This window comes from Pyxicephalus adspersus, chromosome 2, assembly GCF_032062135.1.
Source record: "Pyxicephalus adspersus chromosome 2, UCB_Pads_2.0, whole genome shotgun sequence".
In the NCBI taxonomy this organism is placed as follows: Eukaryota; Metazoa; Chordata; class Amphibia; order Anura; family Pyxicephalidae; genus Pyxicephalus; species Pyxicephalus adspersus.
The window spans coordinates 104437362-104453054 of record NC_092859.1 but is presented as its reverse complement, the minus strand read 5'-3'; the positions used below and the strand labels follow the sequence as shown (position 1 = coordinate 104453054).

At 35.7% G+C, this 15693-nt stretch overlaps 1 protein-coding gene across 1 annotated transcript in view; it reads right to left on the bottom strand.

Moving 5' to 3' along the window:
* PHTF2 (putative homeodomain transcription factor 2) overlaps positions 1-15693 on the bottom strand; it is a gene marked incomplete in the record, with an annotated part of 66974 nt that overhangs the window by 25348 nt on the left and 25933 nt on the right. Inside the window, 5 exon segments of the mRNA XM_072401727.1 lie at positions 1089-1253; positions 4828-4993; positions 10508-10666; positions 11779-11848; positions 13881-13937. Coding sequence (XP_072257828.1) covers positions 1089-1253; positions 4828-4993; positions 10508-10666; positions 11779-11848; positions 13881-13937 — 617 coding nt within the window.

The window sequence follows — 15693 nt, the reverse complement described above, 5'->3', positions numbered from 1 at the left end:
CATATCTTCCTCTTAGGCTGGGTCTACATGGAATGTTTCCCCAGCGTTTGAACCTGAGGCCCGAAAAGCCCATGTTTGAAATTCAGGCGTTTTAAAGCTTGCCTTTAAACCGCTGGAAAACTGTGCGTTTTACCTCAATTATGATTTCAAGCATTTATGAAATGCAGGAAAAGGCGGAGAAACACCCCCAAAAAAATCAATAGACGCGTTTACCCGCATTAACCCTGCATTTTAAGTTTTAAAACGTTGCAAGAAGCGTTATCTATACTGCTCAAAAACGTGCTCAAGGAAACGTAGGAAGGTGTAGATTAGCCCATTGGAATGCATGGTAGTTTTAAACATGGGCTTTTAAAGCCTCAGATTAAACGTTGGGAAAACTGTGCGGACCCAGTTCAGTGACAGATTGCATTACTAACTTCCAAATAAACTCATTCCAATTTAACTCCTAAACTGTAATTTTAATCATTCGTACAAATATTATTGCCAAAAATACCATGTAGATTGACAGAGCTTAGGTATAAAAAAAAAATCAGAATTTTTTGAGCACTTGCATTAGCAGAACACAGGCATAAACAAGCTACACAAAAAGACACACGACAACATTTGAGAGACACGCAATATCCCTTATACTGGCTAGGAGTTTTCTCTAGTCATAGAAATTACATCTAAACCTGTCACCCATAAACTATGTATGAGATACTTTGCCAATGGCTTTGCGGTTTCCGAGACACCTAAATTTTTAAACAGGTACAATTTCAAGATCAAATGCCTAAATAATCCCACTAATGTCTTCAGCCTAGTCTTGAATAACATCTTATTCAATAACCGCATTTATTTCTTGTCAAATTTGGTCTTTAGGTTTGACATATAATGCCCAATTTTTAATAAAGATATATTTTTATTATTTATTATAAGCTTTCATTAACTTATTCTTATTATTATTGTTCTAGTTATCCACTTCACAGTGCAATGTAAAATGTTTCTTCCAGGATTCACATTTATGTGGATAAACTAGAATCTAAGCTGGGTTTTCCAGAGAAGGGATACTGCATCTCTCTAGGAATATATAGCTTGGAAAAAATACAAACCCTGATAAAAAGAAAGCAGCATGCCAGATATCTCTGAAGACTGCGCCAATACTGTAAGAGGAGCTTGTACCGTAGTTCTGCAAAGTTCCCTCCTGTGTATTATCTGTGGTACTAGAGCCATCGCCTTCCCTATGTACTTCCAAATGTGCCGCTTTTCTTAATTTCCTTCAGCAGAAGAGATCAAAAAGTCGAAGGACCTTCATCATTGACTTGCATTGCGGCAGTAAAACAATGATTTATGGCCTAGATTTATTGATGTTGTTAAGGTGCATGAATAAACCCTGAATCCTTTTGGCTGCCAATATGGAAGCTCATTCCCAGTTAACACTATATTTACAGGTAGAAAATTCACAACATGACTAAAATAACTAACTGTATAGATTTTTGTCTTTGACCAAAGAGCTAAATTATAATAATAATTTAAATTAAATGTGTGGTTTAATAAAATTGATGCTGCTTGCATAAAGTTTACTCCAATAAAACGAGCTGGGTTTTGAGGCTTGTCTGTAAGTAGGAAACAGAAAAGCAAGTCTAGCAGTAAACAGTTTCATTAAGTTAGAAAATAATCTATTTTCACATTAAATGAAATAAATCTAAACACTTTCAGCAATACCACAGTGCTATATGTATACATTTGAATGGAGCATTCTATTTTCCAATAGATTACTTGTCAAGGAAGGAATAATGCTGGCATTGTACACATGATACAAAAGGCACCTGGAGACCCAGTTTAGGATCTTTTATGTTCACATAAACAAGCACTTCAATCCGAGAATTTTTACAATCAATAATTACTGATAACAATAATCCATCCGAAGGGTTATTCAAACTTTCCCCATAGATATATTTTTTCATTAAGCGGCAAATATATAAAGCAGTAAATCTGACTGATCTACCAAACATTCACTGCAGGTTACATATTCCTGGTGCATGTTCTACTGACAGTGGTCAATTCACTACCAGAAAATGTTTTATGAAAGTTACTTCTAAAGGTAAGGCCTTAGTAAATACGGCCCAAATGGTTTTGTGATTTTCTAAGTTTATTTAGATTTATCTAAAGTAATTTTTTTTTAGCACCTCATGAATGCTACCTTTGTCAAAAACACTACTTGCCTGGATATTGTGCTGAATCACATGCTTCAATACTTTCTAAATCACTGACCTGGAATAAGTGCAGAACAAGAAAATAAGATCTCCTTGTCTGCATACTTGTTTTGGGTTAGTGATTTACGCACAAGAAAACGGCAACGGTAACAGTAACCTATATGTTTCTCACAGGTTTTCTTTCATTAAAACATAAACATATTTACTTCATGCGTGATTAAATGTAAAAAATAAAAAAAAATGCAACCAGACAGGTCCTTTTTTGCAGAAGGGACAGGTGATGTCCTTTTCTGCAATAAACTTACTTGCCTGATAGCAATTTTGTAAATACACTCACCTGTCTCTGTTCTGTCGTAGGCACTGCCAACTTCTTCTGTTCTGGGATGACAATCTTCAACTATCTTGAATTGTTTGGTTGGGAAGACATAGTTCTCAAGCATGTACTCGGAAATTCATTCAGCACCGGCACCCTAGCGACATGTTGGGATACCCCGCAGATCCCGGCATGAGTGCAAACAGGCAGGTAAGCATGCTTTATTGAAGAAGGGACATTGTCTGTCCATTTCTGCAATAAAAACCTACTTGCTTACAGATAGATCACTGATCTTACCTTTATTTGTGCTTCTTCACTGCTCTAATTGTCTTCTGTAATATATTTCCTGGTATTTTGAAGTAGGATAGGGGTGGGGGTGCAGATAACTCTTCCCTTGTCTGGTTTGCCTAAGAATAGGTTTATATGGCTATCATCAAATGTGTCTGTTATCACTAGTCCAATTTAGGAATATCAGATTGCAAGGAATTTTGAAGTATCTTAAAAAATGTAATTTGTATGTTTGACCCTTTACAGTTTGCCAATATTGTTTGTTGCAGAATTATTGCATTTTGTGTTAATGTGCAGTGTGTTAGGACAGCCATTTGAATGAATGGAGTACGTGACTTGACCCTGAATGGTACAGTAGGCAGGCCCTCCTAATTAATGAATCTGAACTCATCTAATATTATGAAACAATGCCCAATGGACATGAGACCAAAGTGGGAATGTTTGGCCATAAGGCACAACGCCACATTTAGAGAAAACTAAACACAGCATATCAGCACATAAGCCTCATACCAACTGTCAAGCACAGTGCTGGAGGGGTGATGATTTGGCTTGTTTTGCAGCTACAGAACCCAGGCACATTGCAGTCATTGAGTCGATCATGAAATCTTCTGTATTTTAAAGTATTCTAGAGACATATGTGAAAGGCTCTGTGTGCCAGCTAAGGCTTGGCTGAAAATGGATCATCCATTAGGACAATGATCCCAAGCATACCAGCAAATCCACAACAGAATAGTTGAAAATGAAAAGAATCAATGTGTTGCAATTGCACAGTCAAAGTCCAGACCTCAACCCAATTGAAATGCTGTGGCAGGACCATAATAGAGCTGTGCATAATATGAATGCCCACAAATGTTAATGAGCAATGCCCACAAACTTAATTAAATTAGTAATTATGTAAAAAGAATAGTGTGCCAAAATTTCTCTACAACAATATGAAAGACTGATAAATTAATGGGGTGTACTGTGTCCTTTTCACATGTCTTCTCCATTTTTGTTAAATAAATAATAAAACGTGTAATCTGTTGAGTGTTGTTTTACACCCAAGGTTAGATTTAAATCATTTTTGAACCTGCTAAAGACCATATAATTTTTTTTCTTTATGTTCAGATATGTAAAAAGCTTAGAAACGGATTTTTCCCATGACTGCATTTAAAGATATGTTATGAAAATCTGTACTTAAAACACATCCGAAAAAAATACTCCTATTAATTTTAATTTAATAGGATCATTTAGGAAACATCCTCATTAAGCACTGGCTAAGAAAAAGGTTAAGGAGAGAGTATGTTACTTTTGTGCTTCTATTTATGGAGTCCTGAAACAACAGCATGAAATTCAGGTTTTTGCCTTTCTTGGTTTAGTAATGGATGTAGCAATCAGTTTTAATGGAATTTGTTATTTCAAAACAGAACAATACCATTTAAAGTTTATAGTCAGTACAATCTATTCACATTCCTATTCCACACTTTGTTGTCCTGTAACTAGGGAAGTATGGATGACCCACTTGTTATGCGGTGCAAATAAAACCTGTAATCCTTATTGTTTAGGAAATATCCAACACCTGTTTTTAAAATGCTTCCTATAGTTAGTCACAGGGCAGATACATCGGATCCACTAGACACACCTAGTAACAACTGAATATCACAAGCTCAAAACTAGTTTCAAACAAATTATAGCCATATCAAACATGTAAATGCCATATATCCATACTGTGATACTTCACTACAATAGATTTGGTTAGTTTAGGAATGCATCCATAAACACCACACTTTCATTTTTGCAAAAGCAGCAAAGAATAAGTGAAGTAACCTTTTGAATGGCCTATGATGTATTTTATAATTTACTTGTAAAAAAATGACCTTACAAAACAAAGTTTAGATCCTGAGTCAAACTAGCAAATATTTGTAGGATATTATAATTATCTGAGGCTCCTATCTATAGATCACCCAAAAGGCTATTTGTCACACTCGGGTGCATTAGTTTTTATGAGAAAAAAAACATGCATGATAGAAAAAAAAACAAAAAAACTATTGTTACCTTCTTCTTTTTCCACCTATAACCGGAGGTGATTTAACTGTTCTTGTTGATACAATCTGGCAATGCACGGTTCCAAGAAGAAGCATCAGCCATATTGGTCCAATAACTTCAGTAAAGGGTACACAGTGAGGCCCGAGTGAAAAGGTATAAAGAACTACTGAGACAACTGCAAAAATGAACAGAAGTATTTGGGAAGTTTAATTCAAAACAGTCTTCGAAGAAGTTTTGATGTATAGGAATACATATACAGACACATTTCCACACATCATTTATAGACATTTTGACCAGTGACTGGTAATTTGGTGACACTTTAATCTTTGTGTTTCAATATTCAAAAAAAAAAAAGATGGTTTATTGCCATATCAACCACACAATAGGCTGACTGTTAACAAACTCCACATTTAGAAGCCATTCAAGAAACATCCAAAGAAACAAACAATATACGGCTACATAAATTAAAGCTTAAACATTTGACATATACTAATCATTTAACCTCCTATAATATAGTTAACAGGAAATTCATACAACAATCTTTCATTGGCTGCTTAGACAACAGAAAGTCCAAAACAGCACGTCTTTTCAGGCAAATATTTTAAATATGTAAAACGTGCTTTTATGCAGATCAACTATGAAAAGAACAAAAAAATGAACTGATGAAAAAAAGAAAAGTTTAGCTAGCATTCTGGCCTTGTAGAACTAGGGTCTCAGATTTGAATCTCATCCATATTACCATTTGCATGAAGTTCGCATGCACACCCCATGTTTCTTTGGGTATCTACCACAGCCAGAAACATACTGGTAGGGTAACTAGTTTGCCCCAAAAAACTGACTTTAAACTATGGAAGAAAAATTAAATTGGAAGCTCCTTTGAGAGACAGACAGTCACATGACATGGAGTGTGTAATATGTTAGTATTTAATTTTACATACACATTAAAACAATTTTAACCGGGAATTAAAACTTTGTCTCTTCGATTCATCAGGCTACAGCAGGCCTCGTCTTTGTCGATATGTTTAAAGGCAAAATTCAGTCTTGCTCTAATGTCTTTTGGACCACAAACTTTTTCCAGACACATTTAATGAAGGCAAACTTTGTACATAATCTTGGATTGTACAAACATACAATGAGAGAAGTAACCTGAAGATCATGAAAATATAATTTGGGGATTTTAGAAGCTTTAGAACACCTTGGTTTTTGGAATGATGACACAACACATGCTAATAGCAGAGATTAGCGCTAGGTCCTGGGTTCGAATCCCAGCCAGGACACTATCTGCATGGAGTTTGCAGGTTTTCCCCGTGTCTGCGTGGGTTTCCTCCGGTTTCCTCCCACATCCCAAAAACAGGCAGTTAGGGTAATTGGCTTCCCCCTAAATTGACCTTAGACTACATTAATATGACTATAGTAGGGACATTAGATTGTGAGCTCCTTTGAGGGACAGTTAGTGACACGACTATGGACTTTGTACAGAGCTGCGTAATATGATGGCGCTATATAAATACTGTGTAATAATAATAGACACATGCAATAATTGTGGTTAGAAAGAAGGCTTGCAAAATGTACACAGTTCAGAGAGAGCACATGTGTAACACCCTCTATAAATGTACAAATATGTGGCAATAAAACCAGTTTTGAAAAGCAGATGAGATTTTTTTTACTATACTTTGGATCCTTCTTCTTGCAGGTGACATTATAGTAGGATATGGGTTAATAAAAATGAGTTGTATCATTCATTGAGGAAAAAAAAAAACTCAGCACTTTCATGATGCTGCAATAATAAAAGATCTCTAGAGTTGTCAAGAAATATGAAGCTCTGTTAGAAATAAAATTGACTAATCTCTACAGTAGGCAAAGGGGGGAAAAGTTTTTTTTTTTGGTTTGTTTGAGCATAGTGAATAGTTCAATCAAGATTGCAGTTATAATTGTAACCTCAATAAATATAAAGCATATGTGCAAGCTAAAAATAAGTTACCATGGAAACAGATACTGACAAGGGAATGCAAAAAAGCTGCCAGGGTTTCTTTTAAAAGGTCAGATATGCTTGTCATTTTATTTCACCATAAATTATTTTTATGCAATTTAATTTAATAAACCAAAAACCACCACTGGTCTGCAAATCAATAATCAGACAGCCCACCTCGGGTGTTTGTTGAAAAAGCTTTCAAAATTGTGTTAAGCCATTCTTCACACACATACACATATTTTAATTACCCTGTTTTCCCGAAAATAAGCTACAATATATATAAATACATGGACAAGAGGTGCTCATTTAAGGAAAGAGCTGTTGCTAGACATGAGAAATCGGGGCCAATGCTTCTAAAAGTAAAGGAGTCACAAGAAATTCAAGATGGAATTCAGGGTTCGGAGAGTTATGATGATGTTCCAGAATGTGATGACTATACATGACATATATGACATGATATATGACAACTGAATAAATGTTGATTGTTGTTCATGAAAAAATAAGACATCCCCTAAAAGTAAGCCCTAGTGAAGGTTTTGGAGCAAACATTAATATAAGACACTGTCTTATTTTCAGGGAAACAGGTTACATACATACAATACATATTACAGTTTACAATACATTTATTGATGCAGCAGCTGAATTGTGTTCAGCGACAATGATTTCCCATCGCACTCCTGAACTCATGTCTGTCATAGTAGCATGACAGTTGCTAACACAATAGTGCTTAAGGACTCCAAGGTCATGCACATTCAGCTGCAGCCTCCACCCTTGGCCTTTACCCACATTTTTTCTGACTTTCTGAATCTTTTCACAAAGTTTTTAATTGTTGATTGTGTTGAATATAAATACTTTGCTATCTTGCGCTGAGAAACACTGTTGTAAATTGACACATATTTCTCTCATAAAGTTTAGCACAAAGTGGTGAGCCATGACCCATCTTTGCTTGCAAAGACTGAGCCTTTATTTTACATACACATACATATACATATACATATATATATATATATATATATATATATATACACACACACACACACACACACACACACACATACACACTTATTTGTAAAAGAGATTCAATCACTCAGCTAGTGAACATTGTCATCCAGAAAAGAAAGATGAGAAACCTTTAAATGGATATTTCTGTTCTGGTGTGGACATTCTAAGGTAAGAGAACATTTTCTCACTTTGGAGTGATTTCCTCTCACTTGAAAATGCAAAAAAAAAAGTTGATAGGGATTTTAATCCTTCTTGACTTTTTCCCAACTTCTAAAACTCAGGCAGAAAGTTTAAACACACAAAAATGTTGTTGACTTGTATTTGTGCAACTCGGCAATCTTAAGACTGAGTCACTGTCTGGATCACTGTCTGGTTTTGAACACTAGGTCAAACACTGCAACAGACTGAAAACATTTGTTCCCTTTTCGATAAACTTTAAATTTAAAAAAAAAATCTGATGTAACAGATAGAATTACCTAGTACAGGTAGTACTAGATTCACAGAGAGAAATATTAAATAATAAATATTGCCTGCAGCAAAAGTACAGCATAAATGCACTTTGACGTAATTGAATTTGTATCAAAAACACATCTAAAAAAGTAATGTTTACAATAGACAAATAGTAAGCTCCATGTAACAGTTCTGAAAAATCTGATCTATCGATGCACCTGTAATCTCAGCCCAGGTCACAGACATTGCCCTGACAAAATGTGCTTTTAAACTGAGGGAATTAAATCAGCATCTACACAACCTTCACGTTTTAGGATCAGGCAGAGAAGGGTATATAGGAAGTTATCACAGTGGGGATCAGCCTGCATAACATCCAGTAACACGAACATGATTCAGAAAGTGTGTACATGTGACAAACAGATTAAGGTAATTATTTGTGAAGCCATGAAATCATAAACCATGGCGAATGGGTGGTAGGAGACATCTCTGTGTCTTTCCAAACCTCTAAGGACAGTGAGAGTGAAAGTGAAAATCATGGCCCTGATAATTAGGTGGAATTTCCACCAGCACTTCTTGCTGAACAAACCTTTGACCTGTGAATAGGATGAAGAATTCGAGTAGTGTAGAAACAAACTGGAGGCTGTAATTCTAGTTTTATTCTGAAGCTACAGCGCACACCCAAGGGAACTATCTACCTTCAAAAGATTCTATCTACTTCTCCACTTCCAAATCAAATAATGTGGATCCCTTGAAGTGCATGGTACACAGTTGGTTTTTGGAACCAATATGAGCCTTCCCTTTGTTCATCAAATGAAGGCATTAACTGCTAATGCTGACATATTGGCTGTGATTTAAAGGGACTCAATGGAAGAATCTGGTAAAAATGTGTTGCTAAGTAAATGGCAACATTTCCACCAACTATTCATAAGTACATTTATTAACTACTTCATCCTCCAATTTATCCAACCATACGTCATTTAAGCAATCAGCTTATCTTTCTGTAAAATCCTAAAACAAGAACTATCCTCCAACAGAAGAGTAGGGATATATTCTGGTTGTCCCTCAGTTGGATCCAGAGTGACAGACCTTACAGATCTGCTGGCCCCTGTTGTTTTTAGGAATGACCTGGTCTCACATTCAATATAATCTCCTGCCCACCATTTTTGTTACCCTGGCATCACTCCCAATTTAGTTTCTTCCTCAGACTGTTATCTTTGTCTGCTGCCCACCTCCTCCCATATGCACAAAAATATAAATTGATGGGGTTATATTTCTCATTAGTTTTTGGAAGAGAACAATTTCTACAGGTTTTACTTGCTTAAGCTGTGTACAGATGTCAAGTTTCTGTATCTAGGAATAATCTTTTATGACAAGTTTCAGTGAAAGTAGAATTAATGAGTGCTGAGCACAAAGTGCTGTTCAGTTCTTTAGAGGTAGAGATGATGGGAGGAAGCTTGATCGCTACACAACATTGGGAGACAGCTGTGCACACGCTACATTTTGACTGTATTTTAATGATTTTTCCTCATGATCAACAACTTTCTAGCATGTGCATGTAAATTTAGTCTTTTTGATTTACTTGTACATAATAGACTACTTTGTCTTTGTTAAAAGGATGAGTTTTGGATTGCATCTCTCACGTGAGATTAGTTGTACCTACTCATTTCAGTTGCTAGTAAATAATAATAAAAAAATCAAAATAAAAGATGCATGCACAATATCCTGCAACATTTCTTTACTTTTTATTCCTATAGTAATTTAGACTTCTTAGTATAAGACTCAGGAAATTTATCATGACAAACAGGGCACATTGGATTCTTTTTTCCTATATAGAGGAAGCTTTTTTTATGCTTAAGCACTTCACCCACAGTCTGCCTAACCCCTTAGCCTTCAGTTATCCTTTAAGACATTTTACAAATCCATCTGTCTGACTTCTCTAGCTGCACACAGGAAGCTGAAGCAGAGAGGAAACCGGCATATACTCCAGCTGATGCGATATCTCCAGACAGCAAAAAGATCAGAAATGTGGCTGATGTAGTTGATTGGCAACCGCACACATAGGCTAGCTCTGCTTAAGGACTCGGCCTTAATATTGACATGCTACCCACAGTAAAAGCCCTATGTGATACCTCGGGGAGAACTCCAGCCTTTTTTCTCCTTGTAACCCCTGGAAATAGCCAAACCTTACAATAACAAAATCATTTTTTTTTTGCAGCACTAAAAACAACATTTTAGAAAACAGAACAAGACCATGGTTCTATTTACCTTGAAGAAGATATAAAAGAAGCAACCAAAGGAAGATGACCTTTGAAGTAACTTGAAGCCACCATCTAAAGAAAAATGGAAAAAACACAACTCGAACAATTCCCTTCCTTGTAAGAGAAGTCCATGGGCTTTCTGGTTTTGCTTTTGCAAATGCAGACCCTTTAAAAATAATTAAAAAAATAATTAAAAAATAATTAGGCCCACAAAAAGAGATAGATAAATTACATAAGGAAATAAGGTTGTCTACCCTTTTATGTAAAGTGAAATTTCTGAGTTTAGGTAAGGTAAAGGTAAATTTAGGTAATTACGCTTTAAGTAATACAAATAAAGGACAGATTTGTAACAATTGTAATATGTTTTGTGCACAACCCTATAACAGTCACTTTTGCTGGAAAGGCTGACCTGGTAATGAAACTAGAAAAATAAAGAAACTACCGGCAGGGTCAACACATAATACAACTATGTTACAGTGAGGGGGGGGGGGGGCTGTGTTATATGTGTCTGCAAGGAAGTTGTGGAAACACAGTCTCCTTTGTTCACTCACGAAATTAGCTACTTCCCTTTTTTTTTATGGCCACTTATTTATCACAGTGCCATAGGAAATAAATACAGACATTACTGAGCCTATACGACTTGGTAATGCTAAAGTAAGGATGCAGCAATCCACAGCAATAGAATTTTAGTTTATGGTAGTACTATCAGTATAAGAGTCTGTTTTGGTTGCTATGAGTTACTACATTTTTGCCTATTATTACTGCTTAGTATTTCTTGCTAAATACATGTAAAAATAATTCAAGCACATGTTCAGAAAATATGAAGTTGTTTTCGTTACAAATTATTATTTAAAAGAATAATAGCCGAGTTGTATTCATGGGACAGTCAAATATTAAACAAGTTCAGAACATTCCAGTAGTCCAGAGATTCTTAGCACTTTTTTTTGTAGCTTTGGTAACAGGAAAAGTTGAAGGTGTGAGGTTTAATCTGCACAGTCACACAGAAGTAATATGTTGATCATTGTTTATGTTCACAAATATAGCTCTAGGCAGGGGTGTCACAGTGAATGTTAGGTCAAGACAAATCCCATGACTTTGTAAATATTAACAGCAAACCAATACAGGGTATGCTTCATGTCACCTTTCATCAAATCCAACAAAGTCCCCTTGGTTGGAATTGCTTGAATTATATATTTGCTAACATATACAACCAGTACTTTAGAACAATAGTTACTTTGTTGGAGATGAAAATGTAAAACGTGAAATTATATACCATACCTCTAACAAGGTCCACATCAATTAGGTCTGGCTTTACATGCCCAGTTTTCTTTGGTTTGTTCCGTAAACCCTGCACAGATGAATAAGCAGATCATCATCCCATTATAAGAATAAAACACACAAATAAATAATTATTTATTAGCTGGAATAATAAAGTCATGCAAACAGATTTACTCAAAGTCCATTGTCAAGGCAGATTTGCAAAGCAGTCTCCTAAAAAGTGTGTACAGTGGAATATTTATTTGTGCTTTGTATACAGCACGGAAGGGTTAAAACTGCCATAAGGATCTTTTTTTGCTGTCCACACCCCACTAGGATGGGATTTGTCTTCACTTCCTGAGCTAAAGAAACAAAAGGAAATCCATCCAAGTGAAGCTTCATTTTAGAGAAAGGACACATTTTTTATAATAAAACAAATACAGAAAATGTACCTGTTTATGTTTTCTTTACAATCACTGTACTATTCTACACAGAATAAATTACAGACATTTAGACAAGGGATGGGAGATGTTTTTCTATTTAAACCAAAATGGAAATGTTTTTCCCCATTGTGGATAGTGGTGTCATTTATGTTCATAAGGGAGCTATATCTTCACTTGCTGATCTGTGGACTCATCCCAAGCGAGAGAATCTCATTCCAATGTGGGTAAAATCACCCCTTAGACAGGTGTCGCAGGAACAAGTGACTCCAGTCTCCTTCATAGTAGTTTTAACCCCTTTAAATTTTCTTCACCACATAAAACCTCTCTATTAGATTTTTTTGCACAATATGACCAATGTGTCTAACCTTGGTGGAAGAAATGGGGGGGGGGGGGGGGACTATTCTTGAGGTTGATCAGTGAGGGCAGAGAATGTCACTTGTGTATTGAATACCAGATGGCCATAAGCATTACTTTATCTGCATAAAAAAAAATAGAGATTCTGTCTTTTTTAGCACATTTCACAAATGATAGAACAAGTGTGAATTTATGACATGCAATCAGGCATAAAAAAAAAAATATTGTGATGCCAAAACATATGTTAAGTAATAGGAATGGCAATCACAGTTAGTAACTTAGCACCAGGCGTTAATCAAGAGCTCAGTCCAATTATCTTCATGTGAGTATCCACCCATTTGTAATTTAATACAGTGCTATAACAAACATTACTAATGCCTGGCATGCACACAGAAAACCTGAGCTGTGATACAACAGTTTAGACAGTCACACAAATTAAACTGTAGAAAAAGACACTGGTTATATAAAATCCGCAAATCATGGCCAATACTTTAGTTTTATCAGAATACTATTTAACAATGATACAAGAAATGCTCAGGTCATTCACAGTTAGGCACCACAAACTATGCAGATTTTTTTTTCTACTCACCAATTTAATGAACTGTATATAATCATAAAAGAACACCATAAATAAAGTATACTACAAACAGTTGAAAACTGAAGAATACATACGTCTATTGTTATATTTTTAATGGTAACATTTGAAAGCTTTAGTGACATTGTTAAAGTCTGTATAGACGGATCCATACCATGAAATAAGCCAGTGTTATTCTGCACTTGTAAAAGTATATATTCCATGCCTAAATTAACCTCTCTAAAATCAAACTAACCAGATATGCTTATAAGCTGCAAATACATCAATTGGATAAACATGTATACCTTTGTGTGCAATCCATAAAGTCATAAAAAAGTTAAAAAAACAATAATAGATTGCTTTTAAAATTACTGTACCCCATTTTCACACCTCCAGCAGCCAAACAAACATTACAATTCTGAAAATATTATATTCGTAAATTCTATCTCTTCAGAAAGAACAGATTTACAGCTGAATTCTATAGACACAGTTAAAGCTGAACTCCGGCATCCTAGATAAAAGGGGTTTTAGAAAACTCAATCCCACTAACATACATTTGGGGTTTTGTGTATAATAAAATCAATCATGAGTGCCTCTCCTGATACAACACAACTACCTGATAATGTCCTTCTGGCCAAGGGGAGGATACAGGACAATAATACAGATTACATAAAAAAAATATGTGGTGACCAAATCTAATGTATATGGCTCCTCACTTTTATAATTATCAATACGTAACCAGGCAACCATACCTTTATTTCTCTTTGTTCCACTGATTTTTCCCATATCTGTTGGTCATATGCTCCAATCTAAAAAGAAACATGTTTGGTAATGAATACATTTTATTATATAGTATTATATAATAATTATATTACAGTTTCTTTTTCAAGAATCACATATCTACAAGAGTTATAAATCCAATAAAACAAAGTAAACAAGAATATACCTGGTCATATATATCTGCTTGCTCAGAATGGGTTAGACCATTACACATGGGCTATAAAATTGACTATTCAGTGGATGTCAGCTGACCTCATCACTAAGCATTGTCCTTGTCAAAATGTTTTATTGTTAACAGAAACTGTTGATGGATTTTCATAAATATTCTATAGTATCATAAAAATGAAATGCATACCCTCACCAGAATCCTGGCATGTTTAGTTAAGCAAAAACTGCTTCAAAAATAATATAAATACACACACACAACATATTCAGATGATCTGTTTTTATAGATGATGTACAGTGCTGCGTAATATGTTGGCACTATATAAATCCTGTTTATTAATAATATTAAAAAAAATAATTAATATATGAAACGCAAAAGTCCCTAATAATTCTTGAAAATAGCGTGCATTTTAATTTCTGGATCTTCCTCAGTACTCCTGAACCCTCATCCTGAGCTTGGTATAAGGATTTACACCACTGTTCCCTTAATACAGGGGCCAGGGTGGCCATATACAGCCTTCCCGTGTATCTGCATGGCATAGATTCAACAAGGTGCTGGAAACATTACCCAAGGATTTTGCTCCACAGACATGATAGCATCACAAAGCTGCTGTGGATTTTGTCAGAGGAGTGATGCATGGCCCGATCCACCACATGTTTTCGATTCAGATCTGGGGATTGTAGAGGCCATTTAGGTTTAGTGAATTTGTTATGTTCACAAAACCAGTTTGATATAATTTTAGCTTTGTGACATGGTGGCATTATCCTGTTGGAAGTAGTCATCAGAAGATTGATGCACAGTGGTCATAAAGGGATGGACATAGTCTGCAACAACACTAAAGTATGCTGTGGCATTTAAACAATGCTCGATTGGTACTAACAGGCGCACAGTGTGCCAAGAAAACATTTTCCACAGCACTTCCAACACCAGTATGAACCATCAATTCAAGGCAGAACGGAACCATGCTTCATGCTGACGCAAATTCTGAGCTTACTATCCTAACAACACAACACAAATTGAAACTCATCAGACTAGGTAACATTTCAATGTTCTCTTAAGTGATTAAACAAGTCAACAGTTTAAACAGATACCCATTGTTACTGTAATGTGCCCATCTAAGCCTACTGGAAAGCAAACAGGGTACCTGTAATGAAATTTGACAAAACGCATAGTCATCATCATGTTGCTGCTGTCTTTTAGGTGTTTTTTTATGTATGCTTTTAATATCATGAAATAACATTGTATCACTAGCTGCAGTGTTCTCCCCAGCTCTTTTAGCCGGGTGCATCACCTGGCACCTTTCAGTAACAACCCGGCTGTTTTTGGGTGGTTAGTGAAAAGTTAGGTCACAATACAGGGGGGGGGGGGGGGGGGCGTCTACCACCTAGAGCTTCTTCCCACCTAGCTTAAAAAAATCTTGACAGAATACTAAACTGGAAGCACAATTCTACAACTGTTGCAAAAGTTTGGAGACCAGCATCACTTGGGTCACTCAAAGTCCTAAGATCATTGTTACCACTTTAAAACAACTGAAGCATATCCTGGCAATGGTCAGAAAATCTAGTTACCTCTAAAGGTGCGTACACACTTCCAATTTTTATCGTTCCAATCGAACGACG